This window comes from Ascaphus truei, chromosome 6 (genome assembly GCF_040206685.1).
Source record: "Ascaphus truei isolate aAscTru1 chromosome 6, aAscTru1.hap1, whole genome shotgun sequence".
In the NCBI taxonomy this organism is placed as follows: domain Eukaryota; kingdom Metazoa; phylum Chordata; class Amphibia; order Anura; family Ascaphidae; genus Ascaphus; species Ascaphus truei.
In genome coordinates, this window is record NC_134488.1 from 70720773 (window position 1) to 70737205 (window position 16433).

Here is a 16433-nt window from a genome sequence, read left to right on the forward strand (position 1 = left end):
GTTAATCAGTATTGCTGACCTGAGGAAGAGAGAACTCTCGAAAGCTTGTCCAATGACACAAATTGTTAGTCCAAATAAAAAATTCGCCTTCACCCAATACTGAAGTACTCATTTATTCTGCACTATCGCAACTGGACTAACACGGCTATTTCCATTTTATATATATATATATATATATATATATATATACACCATAATACTGAGTTAAGTTAGGCGGGGTTGCAGACCTGCCTAAGACATGCAGGTGAGCATACAGTTGTATTTGCATATTTGCTTTCCTGTGGAGGGTTTTTGTCACTTTTTTTACTCACCATAACTTAACTCAGTATTATGATATAGCCTATCCCATAGCCTCTTTGCATATCCAGTTAAAATCAACCCCACACTGATGAGACCCATCAAGGTCGAAACAGCTGTCTGTGGGTGGTTTTCTGGGTATGCACCTTAACCCTGGCTGTGCGCAAAGCTGTGACCATGCAGCAAGCTTAAGCCTATAGGGAACCATGTTAAAAATGGTTATTGAGGCAAAAAGTGACACTGTGTGCTCATTTGCATGTCATTTCCCAGAATCCCTTGCTGCAGTGGAAGTGCTGTATGCTGGGTGATAATGGGGAAAGGCGGGGTTGCAGACCTGCCTAAGACATGCAGATGAGCATACAGTTGTATTTGCATATATATATATTTGCATATATAAATACATACACATTTATATATAGATACATGTATTCATAGTGTCGCTCAGTCACTCACAGGGGAAGAGGCTGTTTCCCCACAGGATTTAGTGGGATCATCCTATGACATGGGCTGAAGGAGAATTTAGTGATCATTTCACTGCCTTTGAAGTGGGTGAACCTAATTAGAATCTTAGTGTCAGCTCTTCTTGGGAAAGTCACTCTCCCTGTGCCCTTGGCATCAAAAATTAGATTATAAATTCTGGAAGGAGTGGTTTAGTGAGTAAAAACACTGACTGTAAACACTGACACTGAGTTTGAATTCCTGGTGTCAGCTCTTTGTGACCTTGGGCAAGTCACTATCTCTCTGTGCCTCAGGCACCAAAACATAGCTAGTAAGCTCATCTGGGCAGGGACTGTGTGTAAAATTTCTATGTGCTGCGTACCGCGCACTATGCTGTAATTGTTACGCGCTTTGTGTCCCATTGGGAGAAAAGCGCTATGTGAAATAAAGTTGTTATTGTGCCTGCAAAATTATATGTACAGCACTGCATACACCAGTAACACTATATTAAAAAATATGTTATTACCTTCATGTAATTCAATAGGATAACAATTTCCCACACAGATTTGCCCACAGAATCTAATGGGGTCACAATCGTGCACAATCTGCACTAATACCCCTAATTAATAATTAGGATCACCTTCTTACACACACCACTTATCTCATAAAACTTTAATAGGATCACATTATTTTCCACATCAGCTGCTGCAAATATTAAGAGATTATCCTCCTATTCATTTGACCCATACATTTTAAGGTATCCACTTACTAAACAATAGTTTCCACTTTATAACGCCCGCAAAAGGTCTACAATTCCGATGTGGTGGTTTCCACACCACAACTAGTTTCATTTTCTACACTCCCCTTTCGTTAAAGGGATATACACGGATATAATTCATATCATATAAATAAAGTGTCGAGAACATGCAAATCACAGCCTTTTTTCAATAATTATATATGATTATAATTGATAAGTACAAATTTATATATAGATACTACATAAAATAATTAGCAGCATATAATAATCTACGAATATACTAATGCAAACGAAAAGATGCTTCCTGACAGCTCGTGTGTTTCAAAACGATGAATGGGCGAGAGAGCTGATTGGACAGGAAGGGAACATGAAAGGTAAAGGGGTGGGCAGAAGTGATGAATGGAGCTTGGAGCTGCGTGTAGGGCACCGGAAGTGCTGAGTGGAGCTTGGAACGCAGGGCTGCGTGTAGAACTCCGGAAGTGCTGAGTGGCGCTTGGAACACGGGGTTGCGTGTAGAACACCAGAAGTGCCGAGTGGAGCTTGGAACGCAGAGCGGCTTGTATAGCACCGGAAGTGCAGAGTTGAGCTTTATGAGGAGGCAGCATGTCTGCGGCTTTTAAGAAAGCGCTAAAGTCCCGGCAAAAGGACCACAAGGAGAGATCCCAGGTGAGGGCAGCGTGAGCGTGGGGAGAAACGAGACAGGACTGAGAGTGGGTACTGACAGAAGGGAGGCAGTCTTAATCGGGGATGTGGAGGGGAAGGGAGTGCAATTTCACTCGGTCACCAACTGCAAAGGGCAGTTTTAATAATTGACACACTCGCTGGGGGAGGCAGTCCTACTCAGTGAAGGTGTGGAGCAGTCTCTGAGTCTCACTCAGTCTCTGACATGAAGGAAACGAGTCTCACTCAGAGGGGGGAGGCAGCCTCAGTACCGCAGTCTTTCACAGGAAAGTAATGAGTTTGGCTCAGGGAATGTAGGGTCTCAACCCAGCAGTCTCGCTGGAAGGAGACAATTTCAGCAATAGGGGGAGGCAAAATCATTAACAAGCGAGGGGGGTGGTAAATAGAAGCAGCCTCACTCATAGAGGGTAAACCGTGTCCGTCATTTACAGAGGAAGGTAGTATGACGGGACTGTCTCATTCAGGCAGGTTCTCACCTACTCGCTGTGCACTAAATGTATAGCGATCCCAATACTAACAGTTAATGTGTCTTTGTATCCTAGCCTGGCTTTCGGAAAAGTTTAGGTCTCCTGGAAAAGAAGAAAGATTACAAACTCCGAGCAGAGTGAGTAGAATTTACCACCTGAGTTTGCATGGATTTGAAGCTTGTATAATCTGTACTTGGGTAAACCTTAAGGTAACACGTTCACCTTTTTTACGTGTGACCAGTAATAGCCACAGATGCCCTAATCGTGCCACGTGATCACCATGCTTTGTGCAAAAAATGGTGAAGCTAGTCCATTGTATAGTCATACTCCCATATTGAGCTGTAAATGTCTTCTCGGCAATTGGGAGCGCAGAATCAATGGATATGTGAAAAAATAAAAATAAGAATTCAATACTGCAGATATAGCAAAAATAGGTGATGTTTGCAAATCTTGTGGTACTAAAACTCACATGGTGCAAGATTTAAACAGGCATAGGTGTAATAGGATCTGTTATAGGTGGTAAGTAGAATCCCTCAGATATCCTTATACCAAACAATTTTATAACAGCATGGATAGTGAAACATACATACTTGCAATTAAAGTAAGAACCAGCACGGAGTCAGGATCACATTCCCCTGACGAAGCATATTGCTAAGCGCGTTGAGCCGTGATTCGTGGAGTTGGAGACCACTATGACGTCAGGCTCCTTACATGTGAGATACTGCATTGCACAGCGGATATCCGTCCAGGAAAGAGGCGGCGATCGGGGCAGGAGCCCTATCCGACTCCGGCCTGGTTCTTACTTTTTTAATTGTAAGTGTTTATGTTGCACTATCCATGCTATTATACAATTGTTTTTATAACTCCTGTTCCTGCATCCTATCTTGCCTGCTGGGTGAGACAAAGGAATCCTATTTGGTCTAAAGATATCTGAGAGTTTATACCTACCACCTATAACATATCCTATTGTATGTTTTTATTTTTTCACATATCCACTGATTCTGTGCTCACCACTGCTGAGAAGGCACACTTTACGAGGACATTCTTTTGAGGTTTTTTTGTGCAGCGTATTTATGGTTTTGACACCCCTGTATTCACTTTCTATGCACTTGTCACTGCAACCTTTCCATTTCACTTTTTTTTTTTAATGTCACTTATCTTTTAAGAGCGTCCGGTTTATTCACGTTTTCACACTAATTTGTAAATATAGCATAATAGGAATTGGAGAGGGTTAAAGGGACGCTTACTCCCAAAAGTGAAACAGTATGTGCACAATGTCCATTATTCTCCCCAAATCAAAACAAGTTACATGGCTATCCAAACTCCATTAACTGGCCTCAAAGACCAATTTGTGTTGGGAGGGGGAATATTGGTTTCTCTGAATGTCAACTGCTCATTTTATATAATTATTACAATAAAAATATGAACTGAATCACATGTAGGACACCTGCGGAAGGGAAGGATTCTTTCCAGGTGTTTGAGACACTTCGTGAAGAGATATTGTTGCAGCATAGAAATAAAAGGAAATAATGTATACAGTGTAAAAATTGACTTTCACTGGCATACGTTTAAGAAAAAGAAGCCAACATTTGGCACAAAGTAAAATGTATAATTTGGAGTTGACTTTTTTTTATGAAGTGGATTTTTCCTACCAGCGGGTTTTTTGTTTACCTAACCTTTTTTGCGTTATAATCCAGAGACTATCGGAAGAAGAGAAACACACTCAATGCCTTGCGGAAGAAAGCCCTTGAGAAAAACCCAGATGAATTCTACTTTAAGATGACCTCGTCCAAGCTGCAGGTAAACAAGTGACGCGCAGTGTAAATGATCTGCTCTGACACACAGTGTGTGTGTAATGTTTTCTCGTCATCCCTGGTCTTTTTTTGCTGTTTTTTTCATCCCTAACAAACTATAAATCTGTGTTGCTGTAATGGATTCAGACATTGGCACCAGACAAAGTAAAATGTACCAATAACTTTCTCTTTAGGGTAAAATCACTGCTGTGTAAATAAATTTTTGGAGATATAAAAGCACTAAGGTGGTCCTTCAGTTCACTGATTTTCAGACACAAAACCTTTTGCTGTCAAGTACTTCTTTGCTGTTGTATGAGCCAGCGCTGAACTGCATATAAATGTATAACTGGCTCGTACAGCAGCAGTAAATAGGTGAGCCCAAAGAGAGTAGAAAAGTACCTCCCGACAACTAAAGACCTTTATTCTCAAACTGCCCAAGTATCTGTTTAAACCGTTTTCAGATGAAAATCCCCACTTAAATCTATAGGGATTTTTGGCCGGGAATGGCCTTTTACGGCTGCTCCGGCAGAGATAGAATAAGAACCCGCAGTGTCCTGTGTCCATTCCCACATGATGAGCTGGATCCTGAGCCTTGTCTGGTTTCTTTAAAGGACGGGGTCCATGTGCTAAAGCAGCCGACAGAAGAAGTGACAGATGAGCAGCTGAAAGTGATGAGGACGCTGGACATGAAGTATGTGGAAATGAAGAGAGTGGCAGAGGGCAAGGTGAGGTGTCTATTACCTAGGCAGACAAATGGCAATAAGGCATCTGTTTATAGCTTTGTCTATTTAAAAAATTTTTTATGGCAGTTAAAAACATCACTTGTGGGGCATTTGCATGTTTCAAACAGGTCTGCAGCCCTGTCTTTCCCCATTAGCGATAAGCAAACATTGCAGCCAGGGATTCTGGGTAATGACAAGCACATGAGCACTCAGTGTGTCACTCTTTACTTCTTATCCCTTTAATATAGACCCATAAAAGCTTATGCCTGCCATATTGCACAGCTTTTCAGCACAGTCTGGGTTACAGAAGGGCATGGCCAGTAAACCCACTCAGACGGCGGTTTCGACCTGTTTATGCTAACAAACTTTACTGAAGTGGAATATCTATATCAAGGTCTGCTGGTATTGTCACTGTCTGAATCTGCTTCGAACCTCAGTGTCGGACCCGACTTATCTCTCAAGTTCCTTTATCTCTCAAATTAGAGTGTATGTTCTTTGGAGCAGTGCTTGCAAAATTCAGCATAGCTATTTGAACATGGTCAGTAATATGCAAGGATATCTTTGTGCTTTAATTTTAGGGGTTACCTTACTCACAGGGGTCCCCTAGAACTTTCTCCGTGGACCCCTGCAGTGTCCAAACAAAAAAAATACTTGCCCAGTTGATATAACACATTGCTGGGAGGTCATTGCTCGCTCCGGTGGCCAATAGAAAGCTGCGATGTCACGGGGAAATGCTGTTGTGGGTCTGTATTGGTAACCCCGACGGTCATGTTTGTATTTGTTTTCAGAAACTATAAGAAATTAGCATTCCTTTTTAATAGTAACTGGGGTGCCCCCTGCAGATCGGGGGAATCTCTGATCAGCTCTAAGGGGACCCTTGGTTCAGCTAAAGTGTAAAATAAATAATCCATGTTGGGAGTATAGATACCTCCAACCATACAGTGAGTGAGTGGTTTGCATTTACAGAAAATTGAGCGGTTGAAGTCAGAGCTCCACCTGCTGGACACTGAGGGCAAACAGAAAAACAAGCACACTTTCTTCTGTGACACCAAGAACGAAGGTGAGATGTCCGTGACCAGCTGGCACTACAGGGTGTGTGTCTGGCATGACTTTATATGCATTTACTTGTTGTACCAAGGGAGGAGCATCTTAGCTGCTAGCTACACATGGACGGTCGCTAGAACCACAGAGACCCCTCTCCCTACCTAGACTTTCCACTCGCCCCTTCATCTTGGATTGTAAGCTCCTTAGGACAGCTTGCACCGTACCTACTGTACCAGTGAATGTTAATGTGTAATATACTGGAGCTTTATAAATAAGGGATGCATAGAAGGGGTTAGGGTAAGGTGGGAAAAGGATGTCCGCATCAGCCTTTGAGCTAGAAAAAGAATAGGGTGCAATGTAGGGCCAAGAGCAAACACAAATTATATATTTATATAAAGAAAGGTGCCCTACCGAATGCACTTGTGGTGTGAGGATGTGAAATGGGTATAGTGCAAGTAAAACCCTTTTATTATTAATTAAAAATATTTATATAAGGGATCAGGTGTGCAAGTCCATGACCTGTCCCAAAGGAATAAACCACACCCTGTTAAAGCTTCTGATTTAAATATGCATTAGCAGAGAATATGGCTCCTGAGTCTATCCAAAGGTCCCCTGTAGTATTATGGGGGTAGCTCCCCTCTAAAACTCACTCATAGCATAATTATTTACCCACAGTTGGGTTGGTGTAATGGTTTAATAATCCAAATGATTTTAACTAAAAAATCAGAACCTGCTCATATATAATAATGAACAGTCTGATGCACTAGATACACCAGAATTCTACAACTGTATTGGGGAGGGGTGTATAGAAACAGCCATACCTCATTATGTGCAAGTCAATGGTAATCTACTGACCTATCAATCCGCTTATGCAATCAAGAGTCGAACATCACGGGCATTAGTTCATAATTATTAGGATATCGTGAAGTGTGATACCCATCTGTATGAACATTTGGAATAAAATATATATGCGACACCCGTGAGATTCGAGCAGTGGCAGAGAGACGGCACGAACACTGGCTGAGTGAATTATAAGATAAGTTAAAATCATTTGGATTATTAAACCATTACACCAACCCAACTGTGGGTAAATAATTATGCTATGAGTGGGTTTTAGAGGGGAGCTACCCCCATAATACTACAGGGGACCCTTGGATAGACTCAGGAGCCATATTCTCCGCTAATGCATATGTAGCCCATGTTCCCCCCCCCCCCCCCCCCCCCCGACACAGATCGTGCCTCTAAGGTGTTTTGAGGGCTGGCTACATGTAATTGGGTGGTGCATACCTGCTTGGAACAGGAGGGCCTGAGTCTCCCGCGTTGGTGTGGGGGATAACAGGGCCAGGTTTCTGGGGTATATGCCTCCATTCTTTAGTGGTTGTGGTGCCGCGCCTCCATTCTCTGGCGAAACCTAGGGGATAGGTTGGAATCTTCCCAGAGAAAGCCCTGGTCCCAGGGCGAGAGATTCCAATCTCACACACACAGTCTCTTTATAAAAGCAGCAATGGTCTTTATTGTACTCACAGCAGATCAGTAGCAGCACGCAGCAGCAGCACACAGCAATACTTTAGACACAGTGTATAGGCTTTTCCTCCTTCTCCTTTCCCTCCAGAAGTGCACCCTCAGGATGGTCTGTGGGGTCTTTGCTCCCTGCCTCCACCCCAAACCTAGGGCGCTCAGGGAGGGGCTAGCTCTTCCCTCACCCCCTAAGCAGGGTGAAGGGCACTGGTCCACCTATTGCTACTAGGCCCTACTCCACAGGAACCTAGCTAACTTACTGCTCTGACTGTCCAGTCAGGCACTCCAACACTAACTGCCTGCACACAGACAGGAACTGCAACTAAGTTTAGTCAGCCCCACCCTGCATGATGTCAGCAGGCCCTCCCCTGTGTCTATGCCTTCCCACACAGTCAGGTGCCTACCTCTACCAATCCCGGCAGGGCTTGAAGCAGGGAAAACCCATGATAACTACTGGCGGCCTGCTATTAGCAGGACTTACACCAGTAGAAGATAGATATATAGCCCCCATTACTTACCGGGGCTACACATATTTAACTCAGAAGCTTTAACAGGGTGTGGTTTATTCCTTTGGGACAGGTCATGGACTTGTACACCTGATCACTTTTATATAAATATTTTTAATTAATAATAAAAGGGTTTTACTTGCACTATACCCATTGCACATCCTCACACCACGAGTGCATTCGGTAGAGCACCTTTCTATATAAATAAGGGATGATGAGGGTTCCCCATACTTTGGCATGGATAGGATATACCTCCTGACCCTAATCACTGCATCAAAGCCTGCAGATCTTCTTATTGGCACTTTGTAAAGAGGCATTACAGCTGTCTTCATATTATGGCATATTCCTGCCCAGGGCTATTTATATTAAAACCGTAAAACTGAAATCTTGTGGTGTTTTTTTCCCCCCCCTATCAGTTCTGTAGTATTAGATAATAGTGACCTTTTTTTATTTTTTTTATTCAACTGTTAACGCTGCCGTTCTTAAAACCCCTTTTTAATTTTTTTTTTTTTAAATTATATACAGTATGTGCATCAATACAATCCACACACTGACAAGTGATTTAGCTAAATTGCCAACTAATTCATTCTCCTGTGATCGATCGGTGGAGATTCGGCTTGGGGGTTCATTAAATGACTCAGTGCAGCAAAAGAGGACCCAAGATGCAAAGTTCTGTGGGGAAGATCATGTTACCAGGCAGTCACTAGATAGAATTGGTGCACTGCTAGAGAGAGGGCGGGTCTCAAAAAGGGGTGTGTCAGAGCCTGTTTCGGAAGGGGATGTGACTTTGTAAATGGTTGCTATAGAAAGAAAAAATGCTTGTTACATTATAATACTATTTCTTTTTCTTTTTTTAAATGCTACAAGTATTCTCTCATAGTACAGAACTGATTTATTAAAAAGAAGCACACATAGGATTTTGTATGAACTGCAGCTTGAATGCCTTTTTTTTTTTAATTATTATTATAAATATATAGTGAGCATCCTTTTGATTTCTATAGCAGGTCTTAGCCACCTCCCCAGCAGTGCAAGATCTTTGCAACACTTTCCTGTTCGTGATATTTTGTTCCCAGCAGTTTGAGCTGCAAACTGTAACAATAGATCATGTTATCTTAGTAATATCAGAATGCTTTGTAGCTGCTGAGTTACTCAGACTGCAAGGATTGGTTGAAACTGAAAGGCGGCCATTATGTTAGCCACACAATTAGGATTTTTACAGATTTATAGCATGTAGAATTATACATTCACATGATTTACATATAAAAATTATAAAATAGGGGGAAGTAGACAGCCCCCATAACTCTTTGCACCACAGGTTATTTGGTTACTGTTTTGTCTTGTTCCTCAGTGTTGCAGTTTGATCTGGCAGCTCATCTGAACACTGCTCCGGAGCTGGTTAACAGGGTGTACAACAGACCTACCCTGGAAACCCTGCAGCAGAAGACACTGAAAGGAGTCACAAACGCAAAACAATTAAAGGTAAAAAATAGCGTTCTGTCCCCAGCCATCGCTGCTTATTGTGGGACCAAATGTCTCTCTTGGAGCAGATGCCAGTACAGCATGGTGGCCTTTTGTGGGTCCGTCTGGTGTTAAGAACTGGTCACCGACTCACTCTGGGTTGTAGTAACCTGTTCACCCGACACTGCTTTCTTTCCGCTGGTTACTGTCACGGTGTCCCACTTTCAGATGACAACCACGTGTAGAAGGACCAGCAGTCCCATGGATATTTTCAGTGGATTTATTCAGTGAATCAAACGTTGGGTCGATTGATGGACCATTCTCTTGAGAGGTCCCATTGATGGACCAAAACGTTGATCACCCAATAAATCCACTGAATGTGCACGTGAGTGCTGGTCGTCTATTACCCACCTTGACACCACTGGCGTCTTCATGCATCGCTGGCAGCATCCTAAGAGAATTGGGAGAGCTTCCTTTATCCTACTACAATAATCCAGAACATAGAAGTCACTGCGTTGTAGAGAATGTGCCAGCAAACCGCTCCATGTTTCCTGGGATGTGGGGGAGGGTGGACCCTCCTTTCGCCAGGTTCCCTGTGGAGTTAATACATAAGTGGACTATCACTCCGTGGTAGTGACGGAGTTGACTTTTTTTTTTAATGTATTCTGTGTCACAGAAATTATCCAAACAAAGGCAGCAACAATATGAGCTCTTGAAGCAGCGCATCGAACGGGAGAAGAAAATGTTTGTCATCTCTCAGAAGATCCAGACACGCAAAGATCTAATGGTAAGGAGAGGCGTTTGTGTGCTGCCATTACACTTCCTCTTCTTACACTGCACCCCCCATATACACATCCCAGCACAGGTCATTTTAGTATTCAGGAAGGGGATATGTATAGCCTAGAAGGCAGAGGCAACACTGAAAGCTATTGAAGCTGTTGGTGAGAGTTCCATATAAGTTCAGACTGGGTCTTTTTGTAGTGAGTGATGCTTCTATTGGAATAAACCAGAGAAAAATGGGGTAGCAACATATTTTTACAGGGAAACGAAAACCTACCTGCAAGTGTGGCCAACACGATAGGTATTTAAATAATGAAAACTGGGTAAGGCCTCACACTGCAGGTCGGGCCCAGGGATGTGGAGGTTTTTTTTTTTGAAGAGAGATTCTGGCACTTATTTTAGCTGTACTCCGGCACATATGGTTCTTCCGCCACTGGATGATGCTCTGAAGCCAGAGGGTGGGAGACACCAAGGTAGTGTAAGAAATTCCATCACTGGATGGGTAATATATCCATGGAACAGCCTCCCAACGGAGTGATGGCAGATAGACCCAATTGAATTCCTTTATTGTATTAAGGCTTTATAACACGTTGAAAAATTGGCAAACTGAGTGGGTCCAATCTGCTGCCCATTTTAAATAACATTGCTAGCACGGCAGTGCTTCTTTTGAGTTTGCAGATTACAGACGTCTGTGATAATCTGTCTATTCGACTCCTAGGACAAAACGAGGAAAGTGAAAGTGAAGAAGGAAACTGTGAATTCCCCAGCGATTTATAAGTTTAAAAAACAGCGCAAGAGGTAACGTCAGCGAGGGAGAGGCGAGCCACAGGACGTCTGTGCCGTGCAGGCAAACAGCTGAACATCTTGGATTTAAAGCGTTTCATTGTAGAAAATCTGTACCATTCTGCCTCCATATTAACATGTAATGACATCTATAGTAATACTGAGCATTACAATCTACTTGCAGTCCTAAAAGGAAAACGATCTTTGATATCGGAAGGTCCTTCAACGTGTTGCTATGGGGTTGAAGATTGCAGGAGCAGCTTCATTTGGATCGGGTGGGATGTAAGATTAGCATCGCTTATTGGATGTGCTCCAAAGGGAATAGTTTTTTTGCGCTGTCCTTTTTAATGAGACAGAAGGTGGGATCCAAATGTTTTAGTAATACTCCCAATTGCTGTACTCTTAAATCCTTGGTTTAGACATGAGGTCTGTATACTGCAACCCTGGTTATTAAGGGACAAGAGAGATTGTTTGTATTTGTTATTTTTATAGACATGTAGAACTGCTGTTTTAGTATTTGCTTTTGTCTGCATATGCAACGGTGAAACTTTAATAACCAATCTTGTATTTTCTTATCAAATATTCAATACATTTCTGGCATCATATTTTAAGTAGGTTTCAGATTCCTCATTCATGTGGACTTGGGCGCAGCATGTTCAATATTCCAGGGGTAGGAGCAGAGGATTCTGGGAATGCAAACAAGCAGTTTATTTTACTCTAGTTTCCAAGCATACTGCCTAGAGCAGTGGTTTTCAACTTTTTTTTTTTTTTAAATGTTGTGAAATTGTGCAGAACCCCAACCCTCTCTAATAGCAAGTCTGAGATCGCATGTGTTGTAAGGAACCCCAACCCTCTCTAATAGCAAGCGGCATAACTTTGCTTGTAAGGGGTTCCCAGGTACATGTTGGCCCGTTGTTGCCATGCTGACGCAGCGTTGCATCACAATGTGACGTAATGGAGGAGAGCTGCTATGTTACAGAGGCTTTGCTCTCTTCCCGGCTATCTGTTTCATTGCCGCGGCGAAGAGTGCGGGGCCTCTGTAACTGCTTGGGGTTTTTTTTTTATAAAGTGTCTGGAGGGAGGATCCCGACTCCTTCCATGCCCTCCGAGTGGGGGCCACCGGGATGTTCCCGGGCTGTAGTTACGCCACTGCTAATAGCATGTCTGAGATCAGATACAGAAGAATTTCAATGCATTTGGTATACAGTACAAAACAAGCAATTTATACACCGCTCATAAATATATTACAATTTTTACTGTGTCTTTTCCTCTTCTCTGAATGACAATAGGTTCACCCTAATAGAAAATATACTATACAAAACAAGCAATTGTATACACCGCTCACAAATATGGCGTGGTGACGTCACATCACGTGGTGCGGTGTTCGGGCCAGTTGCAGGAGTGGAAAGCTGTATGCCGAGCGACTTGGGCTGCGCTTATAGGGCCGCGACGCCGCGTCAAAACAAAGGCATTGAATCTGTCGCATGCGTTTTATAGTAGGAGCGCCCTAAATCGCTGTAGTCAGTAGAACAGCAACAGTCTCACCATGTGACAGGCTATAAACCAATCAGATATCTTTGTGTGCCAACTTTAAAATAGTAAATTCTTTAAAGTAAATTCAGCATACAAACAGAAATTACAACTCCTCTCCATTTCAGCCTCCCCCCTTGCTCTGATCTCCGCCCCTCTGCCTTCCCCCTTGTCTGACGTCACTTGTAGCAAGAGACATCTCAAACTCAAATTACAACTCTCACAAGGGCTATGGAGACGGTGATGTCATCCGTAGCTGGCACTGCTGCACTTATAGTGTCTGGCGACGTCGTTCCAAAACAAATCCGTTGAATCCGTCGCATACGCTTATAGTAAGCGCGACGGAGCAATGTCGCAACCAAAAATTTGGAAGCCAGTGAAATTTGATTTTTTTTTTTTTTTTAGAGAGAGACAGTCGCCACATGTGACTTTCTAAACCAATCACAGAACGCTGCCCTCCTCGGTGATGTCACTGGCCTTGTCGCCAGCGATGTCGTTTAAAACTAAAGTTTAACTTTCGCTAGTGGCGACGGGTGACGTCATCGGTCGCGTCGCCAGCACTATAAACGCGGCTTAAGATGTTGCAACCTGGATGTAACATGCACCAAGTCACCTAAGTAAATTTGTTTCTATTGCTGGTATTGAGACACAGTTACATATATTATCTCGTGTATTATAGTGAGCACAGTAACATTTGGCAGCGAAGTTGGAGCTGCGCTGTGCGTAGGCAGATCCTTTATATGCGAGTCTAGTTTATATTAGGGTCCAAGCTTAATGTTCATTCTGCTTGTTAAATAACACAATGACTACACTGGTTCTTTCTCACTAGCATAGAGTAAAATTAGGCAGCGAAGTTGGGGCCGCGCTGTTTAATACACAGCATTTATATACAAGTTTAGTGCATCTAGTGTTGTCTGACCTTCATAACTAGTGCTCTTTACACCAGCATATAAACATAATTATCAGCTGCTTAATATGTTTGAATTTGGTTACTATCATTGATTAATCTGACTTGCTAAAATATTGTATATGAGATCGAGTTGCATTAATGGCAAACAGATAAAGACTTACACCCCTTTTATAAAAAGTAGCAACAAGGGCCTCCTGACCCACGTGTGAACATTTTCATATCAATATTTTATTCACTCATCACTTCAGCACTTCATATTCACTTTAGCATATTAAAAGGTAAATAAAAATGTATTAGTTTGGTGTGCACCATGGTAATGTGCTTTCTGTGGAGGATTTGCTGATTTCTTTTCAGTTAAACTCTAATTCGTAATAATACATTTTGGTATACAGCAAATGGAAAAAATCCACTTGTGAGCACATTCACATGTCTCGGACAGGTCTGCAACCCTGCTTTTCACCATTACCACCTAGCATACATTGCTTCCACTGCAGCAAGGGATTCTGGGAAATGACATGCAAATGGGAACACTGTCACCTTTAGCATCAAATCCATTTTGACATGGACCCCTGTAAGCTTATGTCTGCCTCATTACAAAGCTTTGCAGCATAGCATGGGTTAAAGTGCAGAGCCAGTAAACCTATTCACATACAGACTGTATTTGGTACAATTTTCAACCTTTTTGGGGATGCCTGGGGAGCCAAGGTTGAAAAAATAACAAAAAAACACTGGCCTAGAGATAAAGCCTGCAAGGGAAGGTCTTAACCAACAGTAGAAACATACATTATAATGCAGTCACAGCTTCTTGTAAACTAAATTGCTAGAGTAGGCATCGCTACACTGGCAGTTAAGGCAGGGGTGCGCAAACTCTTCTCCCCGTGCCCCCTGCCTGTCCCCCCCCTCTCGGCTCCAGCGTCAAATGATGCCACGAGGTCATGTGATGTCACGCTACATGGTAACGTGCCGTTATGTGACCTTGCGCTGGGTTGCTATGGCATCGCTGGAAAGTAAAGGTAAGTAAAGTTACAGAGGCCTCGTCTGGTCCCTCGGCATTTAATTTAAATGCCTTTGGGGAAGCGTGGGGCCTTTGTAACCGCTCCCTCCCTCCTGAAAATCTTGCGCACTCCTGGATTGAGGAATAAACAAATGGTGTTTCACGCTGAGGGCGATTGTCATTCTGTTCTCCAGGAGGTGGCACAAGAGAGCTGCTAAACTATTGCATTTTTCTAACTAACTTGGACGTTGCTCAATAATCAAAGGAGATACAGGCAGTCCTCTGTTATTCAACAGAATCCGGTCTGGAAGTAGTGTTGGATAGTGAAACTGTTGTAAAGCGAGTCCCATGTTAATCAGTGGCGGTGAGCGTTGGATAACACATTTCCGGCGTTCGAAAAACGGCCCAAAGGGTTGCATTGTAAAGCGTTGGATATGCCATTTGTTGTAAAGGGAAACGTTGGCTAACGATGACTACCTGTACAGCGATGTCCTTTATAGCAGAAATGTGTATTCCTGCCCTCTGGTTTGTGTTACTGTTGTATCACTGTTTAATTAACCCCTGCACTGCTAAGTGTCCAAGAGCAGTTCTCCGCAGCAAACTGGTTAAGGCATTTAGAGCCAGTAACGAACGAACACACGCATGGGTAGAAGTGTTGTAGTGCTAGGGGTAGGAGTACCTGTACTTGGTTTTTTTTTTTTCACCTAGAGTGCCACTTAAATGTTTTTTTTTTTTTTAACGAGTTTGAAAAAGCGCCCTGTGCGTGAAACATGGCAGAGGACTACCTGTGTGCAACTCAATGTTGCTAGTGGTTCCGGTTTGTGAATAAATTACCTGTCATCACCTTTTCCTGTCTGGATCCCCGTTTTTTGCTATTGGAGCAGTGCTTTCCATGTTCCTGTTCTCCAGGTCTTCTAGAATGTAAAATTATACTGGGGAGTAGTTTTCAGGATGTCACTATATACAATGCCCCTTTGGCAATGAAGGGGAACATGGTAAGTCACCTCGGGTCCCCCCTTTATTTCAAAACCCTTCACAGATAATAAATTAGAGGATACACTGAGTTTTACAGAGAGCCATCACCCATTCAATATTATGGATCATTGGGTCCATACTGACCTTATTAGAGAGAACGTAGTAAAGGTCGCAGGACAGGACAGTGTCAATACTATTGAAAACCAACCAGGAATGTGTAACAATAATCCCTTCATAAGACTAAACAGCCCCTCGGGAGGTCATTACCTGTTTGGTACAAGCAAGTCATGTCATTTTGGGGGACAGCTTTGACATTTTACGGCTGGAAGTAAGAGGGCACAGGGTGCAGCCGCCTCCCCAGGATTTTAATATCACGGTGCTGAGCGCTGCCTCCTTCTATCCTGCTTTTTCCAGCTGGCACAGTTACCCACTGACTTGCAATGTCTTTCCAGGGTCAGTGTGAGCCTCTACTGAGACAAACATTAGATTGTCATCCACGCTCATAAGACATCCCATGATGTGTGTACATTGTGTAATGTGTATGTATTGTGTAAATTCGTGTGTTAGTGAATTTGTGCAGTGGTTAAAGAGCATTAGGTGCTGCCATTAGTGCTCAGCAGCTACAAATGGGCATTAAAGCACCAGTCCAAGCTGCCTACCCCCCCATTTTCTTTAATATATGCATCAATACAATCTACCCAATGATAACTAATTAACTAATTTGTCGATCGATCCGTTCTGTGATCGATCGGCGAAGATTCGGCTTGGGGGTTCACTAAA

At 42.9% G+C, this 16433-nt stretch overlaps 2 protein-coding genes across 2 annotated transcripts in view; one reads left to right on the forward strand and one right to left on the reverse strand.

The window, feature by feature from the left end:
- MANEAL (mannosidase endo-alpha like) overlaps window positions 1-1569 on the reverse strand; it is a 32329-nt gene extending 30760 nt beyond the window's left edge. Inside the window, exon 1 of the mRNA XM_075604771.1 lies at window positions 1505-1569. The gene's annotated coding sequence lies outside the window, so the exon portion shown is untranslated. The remainder of the gene's footprint in view (window positions 1-1504) is intronic.
- Window positions 1570-1979: 410 nt separating this feature from the next.
- UTP11 (UTP11 small subunit processome component) lies at window positions 1980-12498 on the forward strand. Its single transcript, XM_075604773.1, has 8 exons — window positions 1980-2158; window positions 2716-2777; window positions 4338-4440; window positions 5045-5158; window positions 6122-6215; window positions 9572-9702; window positions 10358-10468; window positions 11180-12498. Exons 1-8 carry the CDS (start codon window positions 2096-2098, stop codon window positions 11261-11263), a joined length of 762 nt encoding a protein of 253 aa, XP_075460888.1. The 5' UTR covers window positions 1980-2095; the 3' UTR covers window positions 11264-12498.
- The last annotated feature ends 3935 nt before the right edge of the window (window positions 12499-16433 follow it).

Bases quoted from the DNA above. Each gene is read 5' to 3' on its own strand.
- UTP11 (XM_075604773.1), top strand. From the start codon at position 2,096: ATGTCTGCGGCTTTTAAGAAAGCGCTAAAGTCCCGGCAAAAGGACCAC. The intron at 5,159-6,121 runs GTGAGGTGTCTA...TTGCATTTACAG, and splicing joins AGAGAGTGGCAGAGGGCAAG to AAAATTGAGCGGTTGAAGTC. The intron at 6,216-9,571 runs GTGAGATGTCCG...CTTGTTCCTCAG, and splicing joins CTGTGACACCAAGAACGAAG to TGTTGCAGTTTGATCTGGCA.